This window comes from Talaromyces atroroseus (genome assembly GCF_001907595.1).
Source record: "Talaromyces atroroseus strain IBT 11181 chromosome Unknown scaffold_0, whole genome shotgun sequence".
In the NCBI taxonomy this organism is placed as follows: Eukaryota; Fungi; Ascomycota; class Eurotiomycetes; order Eurotiales; family Trichocomaceae; genus Talaromyces; species Talaromyces atroroseus.
This window is the reverse complement of record NW_017971432.1, coordinates 2,599,293-2,624,471: the sequence shown is the minus strand read 5'-3', so window position 1 is coordinate 2,624,471 and position 25,179 is coordinate 2,599,293. Positions and strand designations below refer to the sequence as shown.

Genomic DNA, 25,179 nt, shown 5'->3' with positions numbered 1-25,179 from the left:
ACGGAAAGTCATGAAGCATTCCTTCATATTCGTTCCAAATGACGGTCACCCCAGATTTGGCTGCCTGGCTCGCAACGTCTCGATTCCCGTCTACTCCTCGCTCCTCGCTGCCGCAAGCAAACCACATTGGCGGCGCACCATGCCAGTCACGGACAGCCGCGGGGCAAATCAGTTCATGATCTAGGGTTGCGGCCACACAGTAAGGGTGCTCTCGAGGTGGATTTGTCGGCCATAGGCTGTCAGTGGGATGATTTGGCATGCAAGCCGGCTGTAGCACTCCCAAAATGTCATATTCACCATTCCTATGCCATGAGGGAAGTGCATCGCACGGATCGCACCATCCACTAACAGTAGCTATACCCGCGGGAAGGGAAAGGACGACAGGATGACCGTGAAAATCTGGCACTGCTGAAGTAGGAGAAATCTTTGCCCACCCGAGAAGAAACTTGATCAGGCCAAGCTCAAGATTTCGCACCCGCACTATTTCCTGCCAGAACTATCTTGTCAGCAGGGACAGCGGACCATAGTGCACCAGCCGGGGGCGATATCAAATTGGCATAAGCTATCAACGTATCCAGTAATGCAGCCGGAAATGTATTGTTTGGCGACAGACGGTATTTAATAGATGCAACACGAGCCTTGGTCAGTCGAGCAAGACGAACTGATGCTGCGCGGTACGCAGCCGGGCTGCCAAAACTGTAGCACGCTTCAGTCCTATTCCTGGTCAATTAGACGTCGTCATCTTACTAAAGACCACCTCCATGGGCGAATAATATTGTCATGTCACTGGTACATTCTTTCTCCAAAGCCCGGAGCCTTTCGTCCTCTGGTATGGATGGTTCCGAGGCATTGTCATCTCCACCGGCCCGTATTCCTATAAATTCCACACCGACATCAAATGGCGTCTCGTCTGCCGGGGTTATAAAATGGTAGTCACACTTAAGATGCTCGATGACTCTATACAAGGCGTCGCGTATACTAGTGCTTGAGGGAGCAGGAAGCGAGACTCGACTGATCCAAGCGGCGCCCCTAGCAGGACGATCTACCGCACTATCGCGCTGTTTTCTTGCTGATGGGCTCCCATGGGATCGAGCGGTATTGCTGGCAAACCCGCTTCACCAGATTCTTCTGCTCTTCCACCGTCGCCATGGCATGGATTCGCTCAGATTCTGTTGCGATGGACATGCGCATGAGTCTGAGGTTGTGCAGGATCAAAAGACGCAAAACGAGCGAGCATAGGGCAGGAGCGACCCAAAGTAAGACAGCAGTCACGTGTGCCTGTCTTGCCAGACGAAGAAGCGTCACATGTCAGCGTAGCACAAACAAGCATCACTCGTGAAGCGCTGAGTCAGAAGTCAGAAGCAGCGCAGATGAATCATGAGTGCGCTGGTCGGCTCGTTACGACACTCCTTGCTTGTTGTTGCCTGGATATCTTTGGATTCTGTCCCGGAAATGATGCTCGAATTGAAAGCTTGCGTCTGGCGAGTGATATTCTCTCTAGCAGGCGATTCCAACCATCTTCATTGCTCTCATTTCGGTTTTGCGGCTCTTGCGGAAACTCAACCCTTTCTTTTGAGAGCGATGCACACTGCTTGCATATTGAGGATAAGCAGCCCAGCAGGATATGTGGCAGTTGCCAATATGAGAAGGGGCTTCACTAGTTAGCCATAATGTCAAAGCTCGATTGTGCTGGTCAGTTGATTCGGTGATCCGGCAATTCGGGGAATCGCGCATCACCGACAACCAAGAACAATGCTCTTATAAAAGAGAACATTTCCCACGTGTAGGGGGAAAGGCACGAAACAGCAAGGTTGTTCTGATTCATAGAGTGAAACAAATAACGCCGTGAGAAAAGGAAAAATGGCCACAACCACAATTGAAGTGATCTCCGACCCAATATGCTCGGTATATATCACTCCACATCATTCGTAACTTCTTTGTTCGTCATACTAATATTTTAATTACTTTCCTCGCCAGTGGTGCTTCCTAGCTCATCGCGTGCTCTTGAAAGCCGTTCAACTCTATCGCCGCACAGTTCCTAATGGATCTGCCGACCACTTCAACATAATATACCTCCCTTACTACCTTCTCGACCCTGCAACTCCGCTCGCAGACAAGCAAGAACTCAAAGATCAGTCACGAAACCCTCGAAATCGAGACCGGGCATACACCCGTATTACACAGATTGGGCGCGCCTACGGTATTTCATTCAATTTCTCCGACGGCAAAATCGGCGGCACGAGGGAAGCGCATCGATTGATTCAATTAGCACAAAGTCGGCAGAGTAGAGAAGTCAGAGATCGTATCTTAGAAGGCATTTTCAGTGCCTTCCATGAGAAAGCTTTAGATATTACGGATTGGGACGTTCTACGGTCAATTGCTATTGGAGCAGGCATGCAGGCTAAGGAAGTGGATGAGTGGAAAGACGATAAGAATATCGGTGCTGAGCAGCTTGACTTTGAGCTAGGAAGGGCCCGAGAGCTGGTGGATGACGCCGATACTCGAGGTGTGCCGGTTGTTTTGGTGCAGGGAAAGTACAGGTTTGATGGAGCGCCGGATGTTGCGGAGTTGCTAGAGGCTTTTTCGAGTATCAAGAACGGCAATGATGAGGTCCAGAATCACACTAGCGCTGGTCAATGTTAACTTCGAAGGTGTGTATTTAGAGTACAGCAGCGTGTATGCTCAATGAGTCTATATATATACATTGCGTTTTCTTGTTTTTCCTCTTTCCTCCACACTAAATCGTGCGATCAAAAAACTTCAAACTGAGCCTATCTATTCTAATATATGATCCAATATATATGCGTCTTACTACCTGGCCTTATTTCTGTCTCAACGCTGCTTGTGCCATCAATGCAGCGCCAACGCCAGACCCATCCTTAGCCAAACCGATACGGACTCTTCGCTCACCATCCGGTCCAATTTCTGGCACCTCCTGCATGGCTCCGCGCATATCAGTCTCAAATGTTGGATAAAATTCAATCAGTGAGCCATCGGCACCGATATCAATGATCTGATCTTGCGGACAACAGCCCTGGGTCGGTTTTGATGAATCAGCGGGCAAGAATCTGCCTTTCGAAGAAGAGTTCAACCCGGTGAAAAATTTAAGGATTCGGCGCCACAACAAGCTCAGATTATGACAGAAGCGTCCTACGCTGGTTGTCATAGGAGTTTGTATCGTCTCTGATGCCTGGTACTCTGTGACCTCGGTATTAGGATCTTTCGATGCCAAAGGGCGTTGGTCTAATCGGCCACTTTGTATGATTATGGCTGCCAATGACGCTCCTGCTAACCGTGCAGCTCGTCGAACAATAGCAGCGGACAAGAGCTGTATAGCTTTCACATCGAGTGCCGTGACATTCTTCGCCAGCAGTTTGTCTGTGATGAGCTTGACGGTTTGCGAAGAGTCGTTCTTACTACTCAAAACCGCAAGCTCGGAGAGAAAGGAGCTGTCGATGCCTTGTCTCCGAAAGAGCTGCGATTCTTCATCAAATGTCATCTCCGAGGCACCCTGCCGCACCAACCGAACAAGTGCCAGCCGCAGCAACTCTCCCAGATACAGTCCTGATACTCTCTTTTCAAACATCTGGACGCCTGGATCAGTGGAGGTCTCGTCAATTTCGTCATCAAATGGCGTTCGTGGCAGAACTTCCATCTTGTCATCTAGGCAACCCCACTCGGTATTGATCACCATGATCTCGTCTGATTGACCTCCCGTGGCGCCGAGTCTGTGTATATTAGACACCTTTTCGACATATGCGGCATTTGTTCCAGTGCCGACAATGATGGCGGCCAGCGTGGAGGACGTTTTTTGGCCCGCAGCATATGACCTTGTGAGCAGCGTGCCGACGCTATCATTGGCGAGCACTGTGACTGACACTGGTAATCCCAGCTTGTCGATAGATTCTTGTAACATTATACACGGGTCTCTGCCCACTGCGTCAGGAATATCCCAGTCCTTATCCCAGCGGATGAGGTTACCTCCAGCTAGCGAGGTCTGCTCGCAGGTGAAGCTGAATGTGAACCCCAATCTATACGGCGTGTTCCGTTGTTCCTCTGTCTCCCCCCTCAGGTGATCTCTGCCATTTGGGACTGGGTGAGCGACAAGGAAACCGGAGAGTTTCTCTGCAATAAAATCAAAGAGAGGCTGATATCTCTGGCAGACCATGACCTCAGGTGGCACCCTGTACCTGCGTTGAGTCACTGCAAAGGTAGAATTGCCGTGTAATTCCACGAGGCATATTCGACAATTACTTCCCCCGAGGTCAATAGCCAGGAAAGTGCCCGTCTCCGCTCCTGTCGGCACGCTTCTCACAAAGCTCGGCAACTGCCAGACGCGGTGGTTCGTGAGGCCATCCTCTGTCCGTCCAGTTAGTACCAGTTGCAGAATCAATTGCAAGGCGATGGTTATTCAGTCTCACTCATTTGGCGCACAAAGTGGCCTGTAACTCGTCGAACATTTTCCGGGCTGAGGACAAAGTCCTCTGCGATACGCTCTGCTTGGGCCAACAAGCCTGGTCGCTGCTGGTCATTGGTGGTGACTTGTGACATGACCAATGATAACGACAGTGGTCAAGAGGGGGAAAGAGAAGCTAGCGACACATAGCGAGGGCAAGGAAGTACTGCTATGTCCTTGACAGACATGACGATAAGTGCCCCTTCAATTAGATCGCCAACCAACAGCGCAGAGACAATTTGCCTCACGAAAGGAACGATGCGCTAGGCAGAGCGAAGAATGGAATGCCGTAGATGGCCGGTCATTGCCGGCTGGACAGATTCTCCGAGCTGCGCCGGTCCAGGCTAGCCCGAACGGGACATGCGCCTTCCCGGCGCCCCAGTCGGACATACCCGGCGAGCTGCTTCTGCTCCGAGCTTCCCCTCTGGCGACGACGACGACGACGACGACGACGACAACAACGGCCACCACCACCACCAATATGTCCGCCAATAAACGAGCCCGCATTGACCACAATGATGGCCGCCGTGGCCGAGAGCAGGAATATGGATTAGAGCAAAAGGCTCGCAAGGCCTGCAGTGAGCATAGCACTCTTACGCGCCATTCATGTTCACCTTAAGACAAGTACTAAGTAGCCGGTGCCCACAGTCAACTGCAGGCGACAGAAGATGAAATGCGTCATCGAAGACAGCCGTAGAGATTGTCGCCGATGCCTTCGCTCTGGCCTTCCGTGCATCTTCGTGCCTCGTGCAAATGCTGCCACGCTGCCGGAGGCCGTCTTAGGCCTTAACGAGGGCGATTTCAAGTCAAATGTCCTACGTAGGCTAAAGGCTATTGAAGACACCCTTGGCCTCTCTGATGAAGCTCCTAGAATATCTACTGAATCTGTAGTTGCTGGTGATGTGGAGTCTGATGAGGATGAGGACTTGTACTCTGCCGGCTTGGGTGCGCTGTGGGATGCAGCCGTAGTGCTACAAAGCAGTGCTCCCAGTTCTGTGCCCCAATCAATCTGGCGTAAGAGCACAGTCAAGGATTTATGGCTATCGTAGGTTATTAACGAGTGTGTTTCTCAATCGCAAACCCGTCGATCTGATCGATCATTCTAGGTTTCATGAACGAATGCCCGGTCTTCATTTTATGCCCCGCAAGCAGACGTTCTCTGCACCACAGCCGCTACTCCTAGCATCAATCTTGTATTGTTCGAGTATGCGTGGGCCTCCAGACATGGCGGAGATGGCACCCCATTATTTCACCGTGTTATGCAATGCGATTGCGCAACTTTCAATCCCTAGTAGTGTAATCGGCAGAACACCAGAGGACAGCGAGGAGTGGGCATTCCAGACCGTCCTAGGGCTTGTGATTGCTGGGCTTCTCACGGAGGCCACCGTCCGCGAAACTGGGATATGGATTTCAATAGCATACCGGCTCATCTTGGAGCACTGCCCGGCTCATATCGACGAGACATCACGGGAGTGGCGAAAGCTGTTCAGCGGGGTGCAGATCATTGATCTAGAGCACGCCTCTCTTCACCTATCATGCCCCGTTATACCCATTGAGTCACCCCTGCCCGGGCTTCGGACATCGCCCCGCGATCAACTTTACCGATTATCTCGAATGATGCGTACCGGACTCACGCATTTCACCGGTCGGGGATTACCTACCATTTGGTCTTGCTTTGCTACTGATCAAGCGCCGATGGGAGTGAACTTGACCGGAAGCTTTACCGCCATTGACGGAGCAGTAATTAGAGACTGGGCGAGACAGCTAGATGAATGGCTTGTCGATTTTAGCCAAGGCTTGGAGGGATCGGATCAGGACCTGAAAACAGTGTTCCGTCAATACGTTCTTCATCGATTGGTTGTCCTGTCAATATATCACCCAGGTAGGGGCTGTGACCTATGGTCTAATACCATCACGCCGAAGGAACAATATGAATTGCTCCTCTCAGCTCGTGCGACACTCAAGTTGCATTCACATGACGATAGTATTTGGTCCAACTGGGACTTGATTATAATCACCTGGGCAGCGCTTATTGTAATACAGGGTATTGAGGGCGGTGCTGGTGAAGCTGATGGTAAGTCATTTTCTTCCTCTTCATTAATCAAATCTGGCATGAACTAAATAAAGTATGACGGTGTATAGATCTCACGAACATAAGAATACATCTGGAAATGCTTAGGAAAATGAATAAATCACAACCCAGTGTCTGTTCCAAACTCATAACCCGCTTAGAAGCCAGTCTCGCCAATGTCCACACCCCTGGTTCAGCAGACATGCAACCAAATGCTTACGACGACCTCACAATGGGCGCCCCCATGGACATGTCATGGCAGATATTCGACCGGTCCAGCCTACAACAAATGATGTACCAGGACTGGCCAGCACCCACTGGAACACAGGATCCGAGGTCAAGTTAAAGCGAACGGAATAGTAGCCGATCTGTGAACCCAAAACTTCTGCTCCCCGATGCGCGATGACATGCTATCCGGAGTCAGCTCCCCGTCTTGAGGAGTTGTCGAGTTTTTCGTATCAATAGTGAGGGGAAGAGGTGTTTTGGAACCCTCATCGTCCAAGCCTGCATGCAGAATTGTTCGTTCGACACTCTTGAAATACTGTTTTTGGGTGAAGTTAGTTTCCTTATCCCGCCACTTCAATAATATAATGTGCCTACCTTCACGGTCTTTACTTTAAGTTCAAGCGTGGCGTCCTCATCGGCAACAACCATACTGCAAGGATGAAGCTGCAGGCATGAGAGAGTGCATAAATGACTCACGCCACCTTCAACTGCTTGCTGAATAGCAAGTGCCTTCGCACTCCCTGTTGCTATAATAACCACCTCCTTTGCATCCATTATGGTTTGCACACCGACCGTGAGCGCCATTCGAGGCACCAAACTCAAATCATTATTGAAAAATCGGGCATTGGCCACTATGGTCTCATAAGCCAATGACTTGATTCTGGTACGGCTAGACAGGCTCGAGCCTGGTTCGTTGAAAGCAATATGTCCGTCGCTGCCCACGCCTCCGAGAAACAACTCAATTCCGCCAAGGGCCTTGATCTTGGCCTCGTACGAGAGGCACTCCTCCCGCAAGTTCGCCGCGTTCCCATTCAGGATGTTGACATTCTTACAGTCGATGTCAACGTGACTGAAGAAATTCGCAAACATAAACGAGTGATACGTCTCCGGGTGGTCTTGCACCAGGCCGACGTATTCATCCATGTTGAACGTCACTACATGGCGGAACGATATCCTTCCTTTACCATATGCTGCTATAAGGGCTTGATAGATTGGCAAAGGACTGCTACCCGTGGGCAGCCCAAGCACGAATGGCCGTTCTGCAGTTGGGGCAAAGGCATTGACTCGTTCTATGGCAGCACAGAGTGGTAAGCCTCAATCCGAGCCAGATACTTTGTTTTGGTAGTCAAAGGACCTTACTAATTATATAATCAGCAATATATTGTGCCGTCTCCTCCTGTGACCCTCGTATTATAAGACGCATCTTGCTGTGTTGGCGGCGGTCAGGAAATATTTGTAATATACCTCGTTCCTTCGCAACTTTCTAGGTCACACTCCAGTGAATATCGATAGTATGTTTGAGCTAAGTAAGCTGTAGGGTCTTTAAATGAGGATCCTCCCTCCAACTCGCAGAAATTTTCACACAAAGTCTTTGGTTTCCACACCGGAATGAGAATATTTCGATTACGTTTGAATTGCACTCAAGCTCAATTCCTTTCATCTTGATAATTTTAAAATATGTGTCTAGACCCGGTAAAATGTGCCATAGTCTACCGTGACTCACTCGCCGTTGAATGGACTTCTGTTCATCCGGAGAAGTACGGCGTAAACCGGGCCGGCAGTATCAAACGATGGGGGAGCCGCTTGATAAGGATATCGATAAGGGGCCTTTTTTTCCGTGGGGTTTTATCGGGTCAGTGGAGCTTTCTGTTCTATACCCACGACTCCACGAGGCTCTTGCTCGCCTCATAAACATGGCTTGTGCCGCACGTCAGGAAGACCAATGCTATAGTCATCGCAGAACATAATCAAGGGGGAAAAAATGGCCGACCTCAGTACCAAGGAGTCTGTCATTCAGACCAAAGCTTCGTCGGAGATGGATGCGGACGAGCTTCGACTGGCGCAGATGGGTATGTTCCAGAGACATAGACGACATGAGAGGAAAATAAATAAGAGCACGTGCTAACTCGCATTACCTTTTTTTCTTAAGGCCATACCCAAGAACTCAAGCGTCATTTTAGCATCTTGTCTTTGATTGGCCTTGCTTCAACGACCACCATCTCATGGACTGGTCTGGGACTGAGTATCGTTACTGAAATCAATGCCGGTGGGCCGAGTGCCATCATCTACGGCTTTATTCTGGTGACGGTTCTACAGAGCTTCCTTGGTGCCTCTCTCGCCGAGTTTGTGTCCAGTTATCCCACAGAGGGTGGCATGTACCATTGGATTGCTGCGATTGCGCCCAAGAGGTCGAGCGCGTTCTTGAGTTTCGTCACGGGCTGGCTGACCGTTTGTGGCTGTAAGTGATTTGTGCTGGCATGCATATTATAGGAACTCTACTCATACTTATGTTAGGGATTTTCACCACTGCCTCGACCAACTTGATCTTTGCCGAAGTCGGTATGTAGTTATCCATGTCGCTCACTTGTCTTACGAAAGAAATACCTTTTGCTGACGATGTTTATATAGTCCAAGCTCTTTATGCTCTTTATCATCCTGACTTGGTGATCAAGGACTGGCAGACCTTCATCATATACCAAATCCTCAACTTGCTGACGGCTGGTGTGGTCCTTTTCGGCAATAAAATCATTCCAGCCCTAAATCGGTTTTCTTTATTCTACCTACAGATTGGCTGGCTGGTCGTCCTCGTTACTGTTGTGGCATGTGCCCCGACACACCAAAGCAGCGAGTTTGTCTTCAGAACTTGGGTCAATAACACCGGTTGGAATAGTAATGTTATTTGCTTCATTACTGGCCTGGTAAACCCTCTCTACAGTCTGGGTGGACTTGATGGAGTCACACACATCACTGAAGAGATGCCAAATGTATGTTGCGCTCCTCCCCCCCAACCCTCTTTTTTTCTTTCTGATTTGACCTACATATACTTACTCTCACCTAGCCATCGCGCAACGCACCGCTTGCAATTGCCATCACCATTTCAATTGCATTCGTGACTGGTCTAACCTATCTTATTGCGCTAATGTTTAGCGTTCAAGACTACGCGGCTTTGTCCACGACCAACACCGGCCTGCCTCTCGCTGAATTGTTCAACCAGGCAACCCAGTCGGTCGGCGGCGCGTTCGGTCTGACTTTTATTCTGTTCGTTGCTCTGGGGCCCTGTGTTGTTTCATCACAGCTCTCCACGTCGCGTGTTCTCTGGGCTTTTGCCCGGGATGGTGCTATGCCATTCTCTGATGTATGGAGCCGAGTGAGCAAGCGATTTGGTATTCCTTTCAACGCACAGCTGTTGGTTGCCGCTGCCAACGCAGCTTTGGGATGTATCTATCTCGGTAGCAGTACGGCCTTTAACAGCATGTTGAGCTCGTCTGTGACTATCAACAACGTCGCATACTTGATTCCGATTTCCACGAATATGATCATGGGCAGGAGGGGTATGCATAAGGGAGTGTTCCATATGGGCAGATGGGGCTGGATCGTCAACAGTGTCACTGTGGCATGGCTCATTTTTGCTATTGTCTTCTTCAGTTTCCCTTATGACATGCCTGTGACGGTGGAGAACATGAACTACACTTGTGTCGTGGTTGGGGGATTACCCATCCTGATCCTGATATGGTGGTTTGTTGGAAGCAAGCAGTATAAAAACAAAATAGCCAACGCCAAGGAGGAGTAAGCATCTGCCGCTAGATGGTAAACTTACCAAAGGCGCGATGTATCTTTGTGTACAGTAGTATTCCTGCCGGAAATTTGTTATCATCCTAACACGTCGGTTTACAGAACGTGCGATATATATGAAATTTAGATTAATCAAATACCCAAAATCGTGAAATGAAATAATTTTCAATATGTTCATAATAAGTTTTTCTAGTCTTGTTTCTACTGGTATAGGATAGAATGCTTTTCTAGCATAAGAAGGTATATTCCTGTCTTTATATTATAGAGTATACAGCCATCATCAATATTCGAAGTTGGCGTTTTTATTACATTACCTAGCTCGTTCAGTGGATGTGGAATTTCATTTTTAGATACCTACACCAGAGAATGAACTATACGCCCACAGGATACTTCTTCGCCTATGCCTCTGTTCAAGATTAGACCAGCATCGCCTTCAATGTTGTTTGCAGGTCATTGACTCAGTAAATTCGCCTCAACCCCGTCTTCAGCAAATAGAACAGAACAATCTATCAATCTACTCCCGATAGCCGGGTTCATCGACCACGGTATTCCGGTCCGATATCAACGAAATTTCACGGAAGTCTATGTACATACAGGCAGATAGCAATAAAAGTATCTGCATGTCCATAATGTAACTTAGCTATGAACCTATCCTATCCATCTAAAAGCCAGATTCCTGGTATGCCGGGTTCCTCCGAACCTCGCCGGAGTAGTTGGGAGAAGGTCGGCGCTTAGCCGAAAACTCAATGCAGGCCCTAAATCTTGCACTAACCACGTTCACGCCGCTCGACAGCATCCATGAAGGAAAATAAGGTTGTAAACGACGTGCATATCTGCTGATCTTATCTGCAAACAGAGATAACAGCAGCACAGCAATTCCCGCGGGGTTGATAGACAATGATGGCTATCTACAGGGGTTTTTGGAGGAGAGGACGCATGTATAAGGGAGCCAAGGGAACATGCATGGGCTGAGTGTCAGACATCCTTGGCTGCTTCTATCAAAGTATCATTGTTAGCCTAGACGGAACTCAGCACGAGATGTTGCCCAGCGCCAATTGGATCTTAGGCCTCGGCCTGTTGAGCGCCGCCAGCGTTGTACGCTCGGCTGAGTTGTCCGGGCATGCGCAGACCCTATTCGACCAGTCGATGATGATCCAGGACGAAATATACGATCCTGAAGTCTCTTATCTGCGCTACTTTTATTTCCCTCTCGCAGCTGGTCCTCATGAGACCCGGTCAACTGTTTGGCATTCAATTGGTCTGCTCCAACGGAACCAGGGAAACGATCTGTTTGAGGCTGTGAAGATTCTCGAGAACGTCATCGGTGACCAAGAAAAGGACACCTCTCTGCAGTGGTATGGCGATTATACCGTCTACCCTGAGCAGCCAACCGTCGGAACTCCTGCCTACGCACCTGTGGTATGTTTGCTCCCTCCCAGATGTGAACGTAGAGATGATGGATGACCATCTGATTTTCTGAACCATAACAGATCTACAACTCATGGGATCCCAACTGGAGAGGCTTCATTGGCACCGCCTTGATCGTGATCTATGAGGAGTTTGGAAGCTTGCTGCCGCCAAACGTCCAAGATCTGATCCTCGAAAGTTTGTACAACAACACTGTGGGCGACTCCTACCGTGTTGGAGGCGTCGATGGAGACAATCTCTACCCAGCCTACTCCAATGCTTGGTTAATGAGGACTGTGGCCACCTCCTGGACTGGGCGAAAATTGAACGACTCCAACATGACCACGTCTGGAGACGTGTACGCCCAAGAATTTTTGAACCTTTTCGACATCAACGGCACTTTGCCTGAATTCAACGGTCCAACCTACGCCGGTGTCTCTTTGTATGCTCTCACCATCGCAGCAAAATACCTTTCATCCACCAGCTCGGTCATTGGCCAAAATGCGGAGCGTGTGATCCAGGATATCTGGGAGTACGAGTCCTTACTATGGAATCCTAACCTGCGGAATTTTGCCGGTCCATGGGATCGCTCTTACGGCTACGACATGAACAACTACGTCGCCATCATGGCGGAATGGATATGGTCATTAGTAGGAAAGGAGAAGGTCTGGCACTACAGCTCACCCATCGGAACCATGACACACGCCGACGATTTTGAAATCGCGCCTGTTATCGCGGTACTCTCAGAATTCCACAAGACACTTCTTCCGAATTCCATCCTCCACCGGCTCAGATCCTTCATTGGCGAGCACACATACACTGGACAGACATACGCTCCTCCGGCAGATTACGAACCGCGCAACATTAGCACCTGGCTATCGGCGAACCTGACCATTGGCACGGACTCATTCAACCAGAGTGTCGTCGGTGGCTACTCGGAAGATTCAACCTCTTTCAGCCCTTCTGTTGTTCAATGGCTACGTCCTGGTGGCTCCATCGGTTATTTCAACTTATATCCAACGGAAACCGCTCTGCAGGCCAGCGTGTCCCCGTACGCTCTGAATTTGACCTATCCCCTCGGTAACGAGACTAGCACGTTCACCTTTGTTCTCGCCTCAAACCCATTGGGTGCAAAGCGTGACATCTTTGGGCTGGAGGACGTCGACGGGTTGAACATTGAGGTGGTTGGTGGCAGTGCTAACCCAGTCCCTGAGGTTTCTTTCTGTGGATTGGTTGGCGGAACTTGCGATATAGTTCAGTAAGTTAATTTCTCTTCTTGATATATTTCTCTGCTAGGGATCTCGGCTTGTTTTATACTAACGTTCGTCTTTCTTTCCAGTGATTTCGAGTTCTGGAATCTGACATTCACCATGCCGAAGAACAGTTCGGAGGTCCCTAGTATCCAATTCAGATTCTCTTTTGAATAGATACCTAGAATCTTGGAAAATACCTGTATATTCCATGCGTGTTAGTGGAATAGGGTTTTAGTATAGCCAATGAATATAGTTTGTATATAGTCAGCTGATCCTCCAAGAAAGCGATGATCCAAGCACGTTTTAACGTACGAACTGAAAAATCAATGACATTGCACATTATACTCCGGTATATTCATAAAAATAATACAGAATAGAGGCCATCATCTTTTAAACCAAAAGAACAATCCATACTACAAGGTACTCCACCATATAAAACAAGTCAACTGTCCTACGCCGACACCGATGAGTGAAGGACATTTTGAGGCCGTCAGATCGCTGTAGGTCAATCAGAACATCTTATCCCACACTTCAACCCCGCGATCAAGGTCATCGGCTTGCTTTCGCAGGACATCTGCTCTGAACTTGCGGAACGCATTTTCTATCCTTTTCCTGGTCTCGGGATCTTTAGTGATACTGCGGCTGGCACTGGCTGAGCCGCCTAGGAGGCCTAGAACATTTGTCCACACACGTCAGCTTTATTTTCATTGCGAAGCAACAAAGAATAGTAATAAAGCTGTTCTCAAACCGAAAGAGAGAAAAAAAATAAAAAGGCAACTAACCTAGTTCTCCGCCCAGGAATAATCCTCCAGCAGAGGCGAAGAAATAAGTCGCAAAGTCTCCCCATGTTGACGGCTTGAGCAACGGGGTGATGTCAGGGATACTCTCTAGTGAATTATAAGACAAATAAGCATCTCATACAGTGCGCCAATAGTCAATCAATCCAAGTTCTTACCAGTCCGTCCATCCGCAAAGACAACACTCACCGGCTTCTCCTGTGCTTTGAACGCCTCGAAGATGGTCTTGCGCACGCTTCTGAGTCGAAAAGCAACATAGAAGCCCAGCCCAATCCCCACCGCAGAACCAATCAAGGTCCAGGTTGACACTCTCGTTGCTGCGTTTAATAGGGCATCGCGGTCAGCCGGTTGGAGGTCGTGTTGGAGGTGTTGCTCTGCGAGCTTTGCCAGCTCCTCGCGGCGGTGTTTACGGAATGCGGCGAGCGATTCAGACATGGTGGGAATGTCGAGTTATCCGTTAGTTATATGTACAATAAGTTTTGGTTCAATGGTTGGTAAAGAAAGAAGAAGTTCTGCTGGAAGAAAAGCGAAAAATGCGGGGAGAGCTTCAGGCGTCATGACGTCAGTATAGCTACATACGTTTTCCTTCCCTGAAAGTCGCCAACACTGGATGATTTGGTATGTCTGCAAACTATTTGTTTGACTCTGCTTGATTACTCTCTCTTTATTTGCTTCCAGGAACTAAACTCCCTATCGTTACTGACATTCCGCCATCCCCAAGCCACACAGTAATGCTGTGCCAGTAATCTCCATTCTTCGATCTCGTCCAGCATTTCCAACGTTGCAACACGCTCCTTTTCAGCTCCGCTAATCCAATTGTTCCAGATGAAGTCGACATCTACAGCCCCCTGGCCCGTCTGAAATCCATGGTCCAACAACCGTTGCCGCTGTGCCGGTAGGGACGAGTATTTGTGTAGCGTTTGCAGGTGGATGCCTCTTGCAGCAAGGTTTGATACCATGGTCTTTCCAAATGCGTCCTCTGGTCTTATAGGCTCGTAGATGATTAGCCCCAGAGGCGTTGTGAATGGGAAGAGAGTCCGGGCAAAGTAGTCGACCACGGCATCCGCGTCGTGGGGTGATAGATATGTAAGGCAGCATTCAGAAATAAGAAGTGTCGGTAGAGAAGTATCGACTCCCGGTAGAATGTTTTGCGTCGATGTCGATGTGGTATTGCTTTCGGCTCCATTGGCAGAGACTTTGTCTGCTTCGGCCGCAAGTAACCGCAAATCAATTGGATGGATATGATAATTTGGTAGATGCAAGGCATCTCCCGCTGGGGTTATCATCATGTCGCCGCTACTGTGTTGGGCTTCAGAGCGGACTTGTACGGTTCTCCGCAGAAGCGGCGAGGAACGTATCGCCTTAACCTTCGCCGAGGTATTTATTGAGAAATCAAGTTCGTGATATACTAGTGAGCTTGGCTGTTTCTCGCTGAATATTCGAAACGGCCGTGTATCTGAACCCCCTCCAAGTGATATGATTTGCTTTTTGGTGGGATGCCCTTCATCGTCCTCAAGGAAGCGATTAACCAACTCATCAATAGCTGATGTTCGAGCATATGTACCTAGAAGTTTTCAACCAAGTTTATACGTGCACAGAAAAATAAATTGGAAAGTATGCACATAATTACCTCGATTAATGATAGGGAACCTCCTGGAACCTGGCGCTGCTGGTGTCAAAATCTTCGCAAAAACATCGTCCAGATAGCCTAGTTCCACAGCACTCAGCCTCGAAACACTGGCATCGTTATCAGTGCCCTGGATGATTCGATCTTGTTCAGCGGCGCTTCTTGTCTGGCTTTGAGGCGAGTCGTCCTCTGATGGAGCGCCGGATCCGCGACCTCGAGCGCGTAGTCGCCCTCGCAGCCCGCCTCCCCCGCGCCGGAGCGTGTTGAGATTTGGTATCTGGCTTGCTGACATGGTAGAGACAGTTGGTGATGAGGGATGGGGTCAACTTGGGGGCATCTATACATCTCTTTATATTTGTATGTGACGCGGTTTTTGAGAGTGAAGCAGAAGTCCGCAGGGATCTCTCGGTGGGGCATCAATCAGCCTGCCCCACGGCCTCAGGCACAGCTATATATATTTACTATGCAACAGGAACCATGAACAGAATCTATGAAGGGATTTGTTTTCCTTGGAATGTCTTGTATAAAGACCACGGTTAGTTGTGTCTATGCTTTCTATCGACTACCTATTATACATTTCCTAATAAATGCAAGCAAGATATGGAAAGTCGCTCATGACACCGTCCACGAAGAAGAGAAAACAGAAATCAAACATAAACAAAGTTATTTCGGCAAAGTGGACATGTGCTCTGGTTGCTACTCTTGAACCATCGGAAGAGGCAAACTGAATGGAAGGCGTTCTTGCAGGTCGCACAGCGCTTGTTGGGGGTCTGCATGTCCGTGGAAATGACAGAATAGCAGATAGCGCATTCGCTCTGTCCTTTCAGGGCGCCCTGCACATTCCTTCGGAATGAAAGCAGGCCATCCACGAGGTTGCCATTGGAAAACATTATCACACCCTGAACGATCAACATCCAACTGCGCCATTTCCGCTCGTCAACGAGCACACGGCTTTTGCCTGTAACAATCGCAGGCTGTAGTGGATAGGCCGGCGGAAGAGATATTGCCATGGCTACTGGAGGGGAATCTTCGTCTACTGGAATACTGGCAATAAGCTCTGCAGCCCGATGGGACACTTTGACAGAGAGCGGCCGCTCTTCATCCTCTTCCTGAGTCTCAATCCATGCAGAGACGCTATTTAATGCGTCTTCGATGATATATGGTGATATCTGTAGTATCCAATTCAGTATTCAAATTATTCTATGTGACCTGGACAGCGGTGCTTACATATTTTTCTGTCCAAGTCTCGACTGGGCCCTTGATTCGCTTTTGGCTATCGATCCACCAGTTTTTCGTAAATGTGGAAAGGTGTCTGAGAGCAAGGAAGTAAAGATGTATGAGCAGCCACTGCGTATCTCTCTCGCCGGGTTCATCAGTGGGTTCCCATGAACGGATATCGAACTTGGAAGCATCGATAAGTTTGCCGTGAGACTTTTGGAGGAAGTCAAAGGTAAACTCTAACAGGGGGGGTAAATTCTGATTCTCCTTAATGTTCTCGGCGTAATTTTCCTGAACAGGTAGCGACTACAGAGAAGAAACAAAATAAGTTAGCTTCATTTTTGTATTTCACGGACAAAAGATGAGTATACTCACAGAATTCAAAAAATGGTCGAAAACTAATTTCCAACTCAGCAAATAACCCCGGATCCTGATCCACGCCGTGGTGTCACTCGTTGGAGTGATTAATTTTGCTTGCGGGGCTTCGAGTAATAGAGACAACAATTCGTCGGGAAGGTTGACAGTTGTCTTTGACAAGGCAACATCAAATGATACTTGTTCTTGAGCTTGCGGTATATGTCGATGGAGTATCTCAAAAGCTGTCTGTTGAATATTTTTGCATTCAGCGGCTAACAGCGAGAACATGTCATTCTTATTCGCAAGAGACTCCACTGGTATGTGCATGAGTTCTCGTCTCAACAAATCTGCCGTAATGTCCCGAGGCTGGAAAACAGCGCTTGATGTATCTGCTGTTGTCAATACCTGATTAGTTAACGCTTCGTTGTTTCTTTCACACATACCTAATCTGTACAGGGTAGAGAGGAGATTCTCGAATAGATCTTGTTTGGACTCATTCCACGCATCCGTCAAATCGTCATTGCTCTCGGATTGCACTAGATCTCTCAAAGCAGAGAAGAGTCTCAGGGACGAATGCAGAACGGGAAGCTCTGCATCTCCACCACGGATATCTTTCCAAGTAGTGTTTAGAAGTTCAATTGATTCGATCCAATGTGAACCGTAGATTTCGCAAAGAGGTCTCAAAATCGCTGACAGAGCTTTGAACGCTTCAGTCTTGATGCTTGTCGAATCTGGGTTTTCTTGCAAAATATGGATGAGGTTTTTAACAAGAAATACCAGCCGCTGCGTAGGAATCGTATCTAAAATACCTTCCATACTCTGGGTCAAAAGATTAAGAAGCACAACGCTTTTGGGTCCTGTATCGAGTCAGTGATTATCCCTATATATAAGTAAGAAATAGATCCTTATTACCGTCGGTAAGATTTTTTTTTGGCTTGAAACCAGTGACATCTGCGATTAGTTCATTGCATAAGCGTGTGCCAGATGGTGATAAGGATAAACTGGGGCCCCAGACAGCAAGTTCTGAAGCCGCACGTATCGGATTATACTTCCGAATTTCTCGTGCGAGACCAGTAAGTGCGTCAGAGCCCTTAGTAGCATCTACTCCGGATATTATTTTCACGTATGCTTGACCGATCCGGTAACTCTCGGGTGATAGATCGTCCAAAGCGCCAACCCTGAGCTCCCATAAACCTAGAAGATCTTCTTGGATAGTACGACCATTGTCACTTAAACGTGTGTCTGAGTGAGTCCATTGACTTATAATTGATCGACCATCGCTAACAACCTCCAAAGCCTCGTCTCGGTCCTCCGAGAGCTCCAGTCCAACAATTCCAATTGAGGCTTCAATGCCAACATCGTCGTCAATCAATTGCAGAGCAAGCGGCAAGTAGTAAAAGAGGCTCTCGCGTTGCTGGGCATTGAGAGACACGAGTACATTTGGCAGAGAGAGAATCTTCACAACATATGTTGCCAACCGAAAAGCCGATGATGCACCCACGGAATCCCGCTGTACATTTGTTAGGTCTTGCTGAGCAGTTGACGACAAGTCGTTACTCAGAAGGTTGACAGCTCCGCCTAGAGGACTAGTAATTGACGTGGAAAGTCTGATAGGCAATTCCAGGAATGGTCCCAAGGATTCCTTCCACAATCCATCTGAGGGGAATATGTCAATTAATAAAGAATGTAAATCCGCAGGCTTGGTATTCCGAAACAGATCTTGCGCCATGTCCGAGAGAACATCAATACTTTGATCGAAAAGAAGTTAGCACGCTTAATAATGAAAATGGAGAAAGCCACTACTTACGAGAGTGATTGAGGGCCCGCATATTTTAATCCCTGCTCTACAATCTCCCGGCTCGATGCCAAAGTAATATCTGCCGACACGGTCTCTCTCATTTTCTTCTCTAATTGGACAGATTTCTGACTGATCTCGTCTATCGGCGACTCAGTCAAATAGAGTAAGCGTGCCACAAGGCGGGAGCCATCTCTACCCTTTCTAAGACGTCGAAGAGCTTCTGGTTTCTGTCCTCCAAAATTTGAAAGCCCAGAAAGCGTAGCGATAATAGAATCTTCATCTGATGACAGTCCGCTCAGTAGGGCCATGACAATTTCATTAATTATGTCATCAGGTACTGTCTTATTCTCAGCCACCGAGAAGGCGATCGGCCATTCCGATTGGTTCCCTCGGATTGCCTTCCCAACGCTTGTCGACACAATGGATACCAAATGAGATGAATCTTGCACTTTCTGGAAGTCAACGGTAGAAAGCAATTTCTGAAGTGCGGAACCACTTGAGCCGTCTGGAGTTGCTTCTGTCATCTGTTGCAGTGAAGCATCGAATACAGAATCAAACTCTTCCCAGTCACTGCACATAAGAACCACCGACATGATTCTATCCGCAGACGGGGTTGTGAGAAGCTTGGGAATCCCAGCTTTGAGAGCCTCGATAACAGCTTCAGAGGTTTCAACCAGTTGTGGCACATGGCGAATTGCTTCTTCCACAACTGCAGCGGCGCCGTAAGGCTTTCCATTTCGGGCCTGTAATGCCTGCAGTGAGCCCTCCAAAAGAAGCAAACTCGTTTCCCGAAATAATACGGTAATCGAATTGTTCTCTGGTGAGGAATTTGAAAGGATTGCCGCTTGTAATTTGAAATAGCGGTTGGCTTTGGCGCAAACCTCCTCCTGCGACGATTTAAAATCTTTGGACTGCTCTGGCAAAGACAGTTTAACTGCTTGAAGCAGATCTTGTGTAGCAGTTTTCCATGCGAATTTTAATTCTGCGTCGCATCCATGACTAGCAAGTCTCAAAAAGGCAACTTTGCAAGTGTCGAAGGCGCTAAACGCAGGCAACATCCACCGATTGTCACCCTGGCCATTTACATACGGATTGAAAATCTGTGTCAAAAATTCTTCAACAAATTCGTTCCTTTCTTGCTCAGGAATGAGGGTTGACAGCCAGATTCCTATATCATAGTAAGCTGCCCAACCTGTTTTAAGGTTATATCGCGGCTCATCCCTAGATGTCAAGGCATCCAGCAGGTCATTCATGATAGCTTTGATTTGTGGACTCCCAATCTGAGAAGTTTCTTTAGTTTTAGAAGCATAGCTGCTAATCACTTCGGATGGAATAATTTTAAGCATTTCGACCAGGTTGGACCAGTATGATTCCGCGGCGCCCTGGGATCCTTTTTGAATGTATTGGCGCAATCTCTTGCTGGCAGAAGTCTTCCCACTAAAATCGGTAGTCCATACTTGCGGTCTTGTTTGAGATAACTGCAGGATTGTCTCGGAGAACTCAGTAGCAGAACCAAGTTGCGATGTTGGTAAAGCTTGCGAAATAATGCTGTGGCTGATTATTCGCCAATCAATACTTTCAAAGTCCCGTGCTAAGAAGGATCGCAGGAGGCGATATGTTGAATGACGAACAAATGAATCTGCATTATGGGCGAAAGACCAAATATTCTTACTGTTCAAAATGGTCTGGATGACAGGTAGATCCTTGGATATTTGCTCCGGTGCAGCAGTGCCTTGAAGTCTGGTTAGCGAAAGCGAGATGCCCAAGTTTGATCAAATTACTCACTTATTATACGGTTGAAAAGCAGGATCGCAGTGGCAGACACTCTCGCGAACTTGGCTTCAGCATCTTCGGGCTTCACGATTCTCTCATCACTGAGACTCAAGGCAGTTTGATGGAGGATAACATCATCGACAAATTCCAGTATCGAGGTTTGAAAAACTTTCCAAAGACTAAGACGCTTTTCTTCAGTGGTGAATACTTGAGATACTGATTCCACTACAGAACGCGAGACAAGTTTGTCGTTGTCATAGAGTCCTGCTAGCCAAGCGCCGATTACCTTGGGGAGATAACGCGCGATTCGCTTGCCAGCAAGCGATGCAATTAGACCCTGAATTGTGTGTGCAAGCTGCCGCACTCTGCGAGCATTTTCTATGGAATTCCGGGGATATACTTTGGTCTGCAGGGCTTGTTACCATCATATCTGAACATGAGTTTTAAACGACTTCATACCCAGGCCTCCAAAAATCCATCCTCCAGGTCATCACTACGATTCCCGAGCCTCACAATCGTTTCCTTGATATCCTCCAGCGCTCTAGTCTTAGTGGTGTCATCCTTCTTGGTAAGATTTTTGAAGGCCACCACCAGATTAGCATCTGAGATGCGGGTCAGGTCCGGAGGCTCGGCCACATAGGACAGCGACGAGGGCGCATTTGTATACGATGCCGAATCGATTGAAAAACCGCCAAAAGTGCTGGTAAACCCTCCGAGACTGCCAGCAGCAGCGCGACTACTGGAGGCCTGCGACTTGAACTTTTTGCTCATTGTGTGGGGTTAGATTGAAGAACCGGTGCCATCCAACAAGGCATGCGAGTTATATACGGGACTGCAAGTCCTCAGATGACATGTAGAGCTGGCCAGAGCTGGTTACTAGACCATGTTCAGCATTGAGGCTCTTTAGAATCGTCAGAAGGCTGAGTTTGGTGTCGTCGAAGACGTCAAAGACCTCCCCGCAGCGGGCTCCCACTTAGGAAAGAAAGCTTTATCGTCACGTGGTTTGGCGTTTGGTTACGCGCTGCATTATGCCCAACACGGCTAGACCGGAACCTTTCTTAAGTTTTAGCCGCAACGTCACTTGAGATTGAATTTGGCTCGACTCTATCAGAGCTCCATCTCAACACCACCTCACTAGAATTATATCGGCAATACCAAATCCAGATACGGAGTACATTTTGAAAAGTCCAATCTCAAGATTTCTACTACGTCTTTGACCTTGTGGCCGCTTTGCGGCTCACTTCCTGAGCCACGTTGAAGACTCCCCGGAGCCTCCGACCATCTCCAAGATGAGGTTCAAGATAGAGTTAGTTAGCTCACATGGCTTTAAAGTAGCTGGCACTGGCTAATCAATAAATTTATAGTGAACTCGAAGTGCTTTTTCCGTATCCAAAGATTTATCCTGAACAATGGTTCGTTCTTGGGCCTTCTTGTATCGAAGTAATTTCTAACATGCTATCAGGCAATATATGTGCGACCTGAAAAAGGCTCTAGATAGCGCTGGACACTGTCTACTTGAAATGCCCTCTGGAACTGGTAGGTAGCAGGCTATTCACGGTCATTATGCACAGATTGTTGATGTTGATAAACCCAAAAGGCAAAACCGTGACCCTCTTATCGCTCATTGTCGCCTATCAACAGCACCATGGCGACTCCAGGAAACTCATCTACTGCTCTCGAACCATGAGTGAAATTGGTAATCAATGATCTATTTCGATAGACTACAGCTTTCGAGACTAACTCAAACAAGACAAGGCGCTTCACGAACTAAAGGCTCTCATGAAATATCGCGCATCGCAATTAGGCTACACAGAAGACTTCCGTGGACTGGGACTCTCCAGCCGGAAGAATCTCTGTCTGCATCCATCTGTAAAACGCGAAAAAAGTGGAACGGTCGTTGATGCGCGGTGCAGGAGCCTCACAGCGTCCTTTGTAGCGCAAAAGAAGGAACGCGGCGAAGAGGTCGACACCTGTACATATCATGATGTGAGTTTATGGTTACCTATTTCATCTAATCTTACTAACTCGAAAACACAGAACTTGGATCTACTAGAACCGCATAATTTAATTGAGCCGGGTGTGTTTTCATTCGGTGATCTCCTAAAATACTGTCAAGAAAAGGTCACATGTCCGTATTTCACCGTCAGACGCATGGTAAGGTAGTCTCTCAGTGTATAGTAATACTGTGTGTATTTCTCTAACATTGGGATTTCAGTTACCATATTGCAACGTCATAATCTACAGCTATCATTACCTTCTGGATCCTAAGATCGCAGAAAGAGTATCAAAAGAGCTATCGAAGGACTGTATTGTTGTTTTCGATGAGGTTCGGCAATTTTCAAGATATTCTTCATACTAATAAACTAACTGCCTTCTAATATTATCTAGGCTCACAATATTGATAATGTGGCTATTGAGTCGCTCAGGTTAGATGTCTTGAATTATATCCATTGCAACCTTATGTTAACTTATATTGCTCAGCATTGATTTGACTGAGGATTCATTACGGAAGGCCTCCAGAGGAGCCAAGAACCTCGAACGCAAAATTGAGGAATTGAAATCGTCAGATGCCGAAAAATTGCAATCAGAGTACACAAAACTTGTTGAAGGTTTGAAGGCTACCGAAGAAGCAAGAGACGAGGACTTGATTATGTCAAATCCCGTTTTACCAAATGACCTACTAAGTGGTATGCTTTTTACCTTACATATCGTTTCTGGCAAGGGAATCCACTAATGATATCGAAGAGGCTGTGCCTGGAAACATTCGCCGTGCGGAACACTTCATAGCTTTTCTGCAGAGATTCATACAATATCTGATGACACGAATGAAAGTCACGCATACTATCAGCGAGACGACCCCAAGCTTCTTACAACATTTACGTGAACTTGTTTTCATCGAGGCAAAACCGCTCAAATTTTGCTCGGAACGACTAACTTCTCTCGTCCGTACTCTGGAGCTTATGAATATTGAAGATTATCAACCGCTACAAGAAGTTGCAATGTTCGCCACGCTTGTTAGCACCTACGACCGTGGCTTTTTACTGATTTTAGAACCGTTTGAATCTGAGGCCGCCACAGTCCCTAACCCCGTGCTACATCTTGCGTGCCTTGATGCTGCCATAGCTTTCCGTCCTGTGGTCGAACGTTTTTCGTCTATAGTCGTAACTTCCGGCATGTATTGACACCAAATTGACCTGTGCAATCACTAATAAATGTACAGGTACTTTAACTCCTCTGGACATGTTTCCTAAGATGCTCGACTTCACCCCAGTCTTACAAGAGTCTTATACTATGACCCTTGCCCGGCGCTCTTTCCTTCCGATGATAGTTACTAGAGGATCAGATCAATCACAAATTTCTTCCTCTTTTCAGACAAGAAATGATCCAAGTAACTTGCGCAATTTTGGTTCTTTACTGCTTGACTTTGCCAGGGTCGTTCCTGACGGCATCGTGGTTTTCTTTCCGTCGTACTTGTACATGGAGTCCACATTACACGTGTGGTCCGGTATGGGTATATTGGATATGATCTGGAATTATAAGCTCATTTTGGTCGAAACTCCGGATGCTCAAGAGTCATCTCTAGCTTTGGAAACTTATCGAACAGCATGCTGCAATGGCCGTGGAGCGTACGTGATCCTACATTTGATTGATTTTCAGTCTATCCTTGAATTCCATGTTATTAACAATATGTGAACAGCATTTTGATGTCCGTCGCGAGGTGTGTATAATAAAATTGAGAAGAAAAGAACATGATTACATTCGAATGCTAACTCTTTGAACAGAGGCAAAGTGGCAGAAGGTGTGGATTTCGATCATCAGTATGGGCGTGCAGTCATATGCATTGGTGTTCCCTTTCAGTACACGGAATCACGTATACTGAGGGCACGACTCGAGTTTCTCCGAGAAAATTACGGTATCCGAGAGAATGATTTCCTCTCTTTCGATGGTAAGTCATCAGCCTAAACGCTTACATTGCCAATACATCTAACAATATGTCTCATTAGCCATGAGACATGCTTCGCAGTGTCTAGGCCGTGTCATCCGTGGTAAAGATGATTACGGTATCATGGTTCTCGCGGACAAACGCTTCGCGCGCAAGAGAGCCCAGCTTCCAAAATGGATCAGTCAAACTATATTGGAAAGCGAGGTAAATCTAAGTACTGACATGGCTGTCGCGACCGCGAAAAATTTCCTACGCACAATGGCGCAGCCCTTCAAGGCCAAAGACCATGAAGGCATCTCCAGCTGGACTCCAGCACAACTAGATGAGCAAATTGTGAAACGCAAGCTAGAAGAGGGCCGGGTCTTGGAGTCACATCTTACACAAGGAAACGGTCACGAAGCGATGGACGTACAAGCTGACAGAGATGAATTTGATGACGACATTGACGAGGAACTGATGATGTTAGACACATGAGATACTTCTTAGGAAGCATTGCAATTCCTTTTTCAGCCCTGTATGACAAGAAGACTTCCATTTTCACATGTTTTCCCGCTTTGATATCTGTCTCTTTGCGCCCAAATCCCGCGCAGCTTTCTAAACCAGTTCAAGAACTAATACTTATTATTTGAAAGAGACGCCACCAGCATAATTGCCAGAAGCATTATCAGAAGTGAAACCTTT

At 47.6% G+C, this 25,179-nt stretch overlaps 10 protein-coding genes across 10 annotated transcripts; 5 read left to right on the top strand and 5 right to left on the bottom strand.

The window, feature by feature from the left end:
• Positions 1-1,860: 1,860 nt before the first annotated feature.
• Positions 1,861-2,643, top strand: UA08_00932 (hypothetical protein; the record flags this gene model as incomplete). Its single annotated transcript, XM_020260793.1, has 2 exons — positions 1,861-1,905; positions 1,978-2,643. 2 exons carry the CDS (start codon positions 1,861-1,863, stop codon positions 2,641-2,643), a joined length of 711 nt encoding a protein of 236 aa, XP_020124389.1.
• Positions 2,644-2,821: 178 nt separating this feature from the next.
• On the bottom strand, positions 2,822-4,551 carry UA08_00931 (hypothetical protein; the record flags this gene model as incomplete). Its single annotated transcript, XM_020260792.1, has 2 exons — positions 2,822-4,359; positions 4,422-4,551. 2 exons carry the CDS (start codon positions 4,549-4,551, stop codon positions 2,822-2,824), a joined length of 1,668 nt encoding a protein of 555 aa, XP_020124386.1.
• Positions 4,552-4,937: 386 nt separating this feature from the next.
• UA08_00930 (hypothetical protein) lies at positions 4,938-6,588 on the top strand (the record flags this gene model as incomplete). The annotated part of the gene is made up of 4 exons (XM_020260791.1): positions 4,938-5,034; positions 5,105-5,501; positions 5,563-6,530; positions 6,584-6,588. The coding sequence occupies 4 exons, from the start codon at positions 4,938-4,940 to the stop codon at positions 6,586-6,588; spliced, it is 1,467 nt and encodes a 488-aa protein (XP_020124387.1).
• Positions 6,589-6,864: 276 nt separating this feature from the next.
• Positions 6,865-7,676, bottom strand: UA08_00929 (Glucosamine-6-phosphate deaminase; the record flags this gene model as incomplete). Its single annotated transcript, XM_020260789.1, has 2 exons — positions 6,865-7,068; positions 7,128-7,676. The coding sequence occupies 2 exons, from the start codon at positions 7,674-7,676 to the stop codon at positions 6,865-6,867; spliced, it is 753 nt and encodes a 250-aa protein (XP_020123791.1).
• An 838-nt stretch (positions 7,677-8,514) lies between these two features.
• Positions 8,515-10,323, top strand: UA08_00928 (hypothetical protein; the record flags this gene model as incomplete). Its single annotated transcript, XM_020260788.1, has 5 exons — positions 8,515-8,602; positions 8,683-8,991; positions 9,048-9,092; positions 9,162-9,517; positions 9,592-10,323. The coding sequence occupies 5 exons, from the start codon at positions 8,515-8,517 to the stop codon at positions 10,321-10,323; spliced, it is 1,530 nt and encodes a 509-aa protein (XP_020123790.1).
• A 1,040-nt stretch (positions 10,324-11,363) lies between these two features.
• On the top strand, positions 11,364-12,994 carry UA08_00927 (hypothetical protein; the record flags this gene model as incomplete). Its single annotated transcript, XM_020260787.1, has 2 exons — positions 11,364-11,744; positions 11,816-12,994. 2 exons carry the CDS (start codon positions 11,364-11,366, stop codon positions 12,992-12,994), a joined length of 1,560 nt encoding a protein of 519 aa, XP_020123797.1.
• Positions 12,995-13,494: 500 nt separating this feature from the next.
• Positions 13,495-14,217, bottom strand: UA08_00926 (hypothetical protein; the record flags this gene model as incomplete). The annotated part of the gene is made up of 3 exons (XM_020260786.1): positions 13,495-13,655; positions 13,768-13,872; positions 13,941-14,217. 3 exons carry the CDS (start codon positions 14,215-14,217, stop codon positions 13,495-13,497), a joined length of 543 nt encoding a protein of 180 aa, XP_020123796.1.
• Positions 14,218-14,435: 218 nt separating this feature from the next.
• Positions 14,436-15,701, bottom strand: UA08_00925 (Leucine carboxyl methyltransferase 1; the record flags this gene model as incomplete). Its single annotated transcript, XM_020260785.1, has 2 exons — positions 14,436-15,346; positions 15,413-15,701. 2 exons carry the CDS (start codon positions 15,699-15,701, stop codon positions 14,436-14,438), a joined length of 1,200 nt encoding a protein of 399 aa, XP_020123799.1.
• Positions 15,702-16,056: 355 nt separating this feature from the next.
• UA08_00924 (hypothetical protein) lies at positions 16,057-21,326 on the bottom strand (the record flags this gene model as incomplete). Its single annotated transcript, XM_020260784.1, has 9 exons — positions 16,057-16,578; positions 16,637-16,933; positions 17,003-17,373; positions 17,428-17,841; positions 17,897-18,732; positions 18,792-20,373; positions 20,455-20,514; positions 20,568-20,892; positions 21,015-21,326. 9 exons carry the CDS (start codon positions 21,324-21,326, stop codon positions 16,057-16,059), a joined length of 4,719 nt encoding a protein of 1,572 aa, XP_020123798.1.
• A 518-nt stretch (positions 21,327-21,844) lies between these two features.
• Positions 21,845-24,972, top strand: UA08_00923 (DNA repair helicase rad15; the record flags this gene model as incomplete). The annotated part of the gene is made up of 14 exons (XM_020260783.1): positions 21,845-21,861; positions 21,920-21,967; positions 22,018-22,091; positions 22,153-22,251; positions 22,306-22,541; positions 22,593-22,709; positions 22,771-22,881; positions 22,944-22,981; positions 23,037-23,242; positions 23,301-23,699; positions 23,776-24,181; positions 24,253-24,273; positions 24,338-24,501; positions 24,560-24,972. The coding sequence occupies 14 exons, from the start codon at positions 21,845-21,847 to the stop codon at positions 24,970-24,972; spliced, it is 2,349 nt and encodes a 782-aa protein (XP_020123793.1).
• Positions 24,973-25,179: the final 207 nt, after the last annotated feature.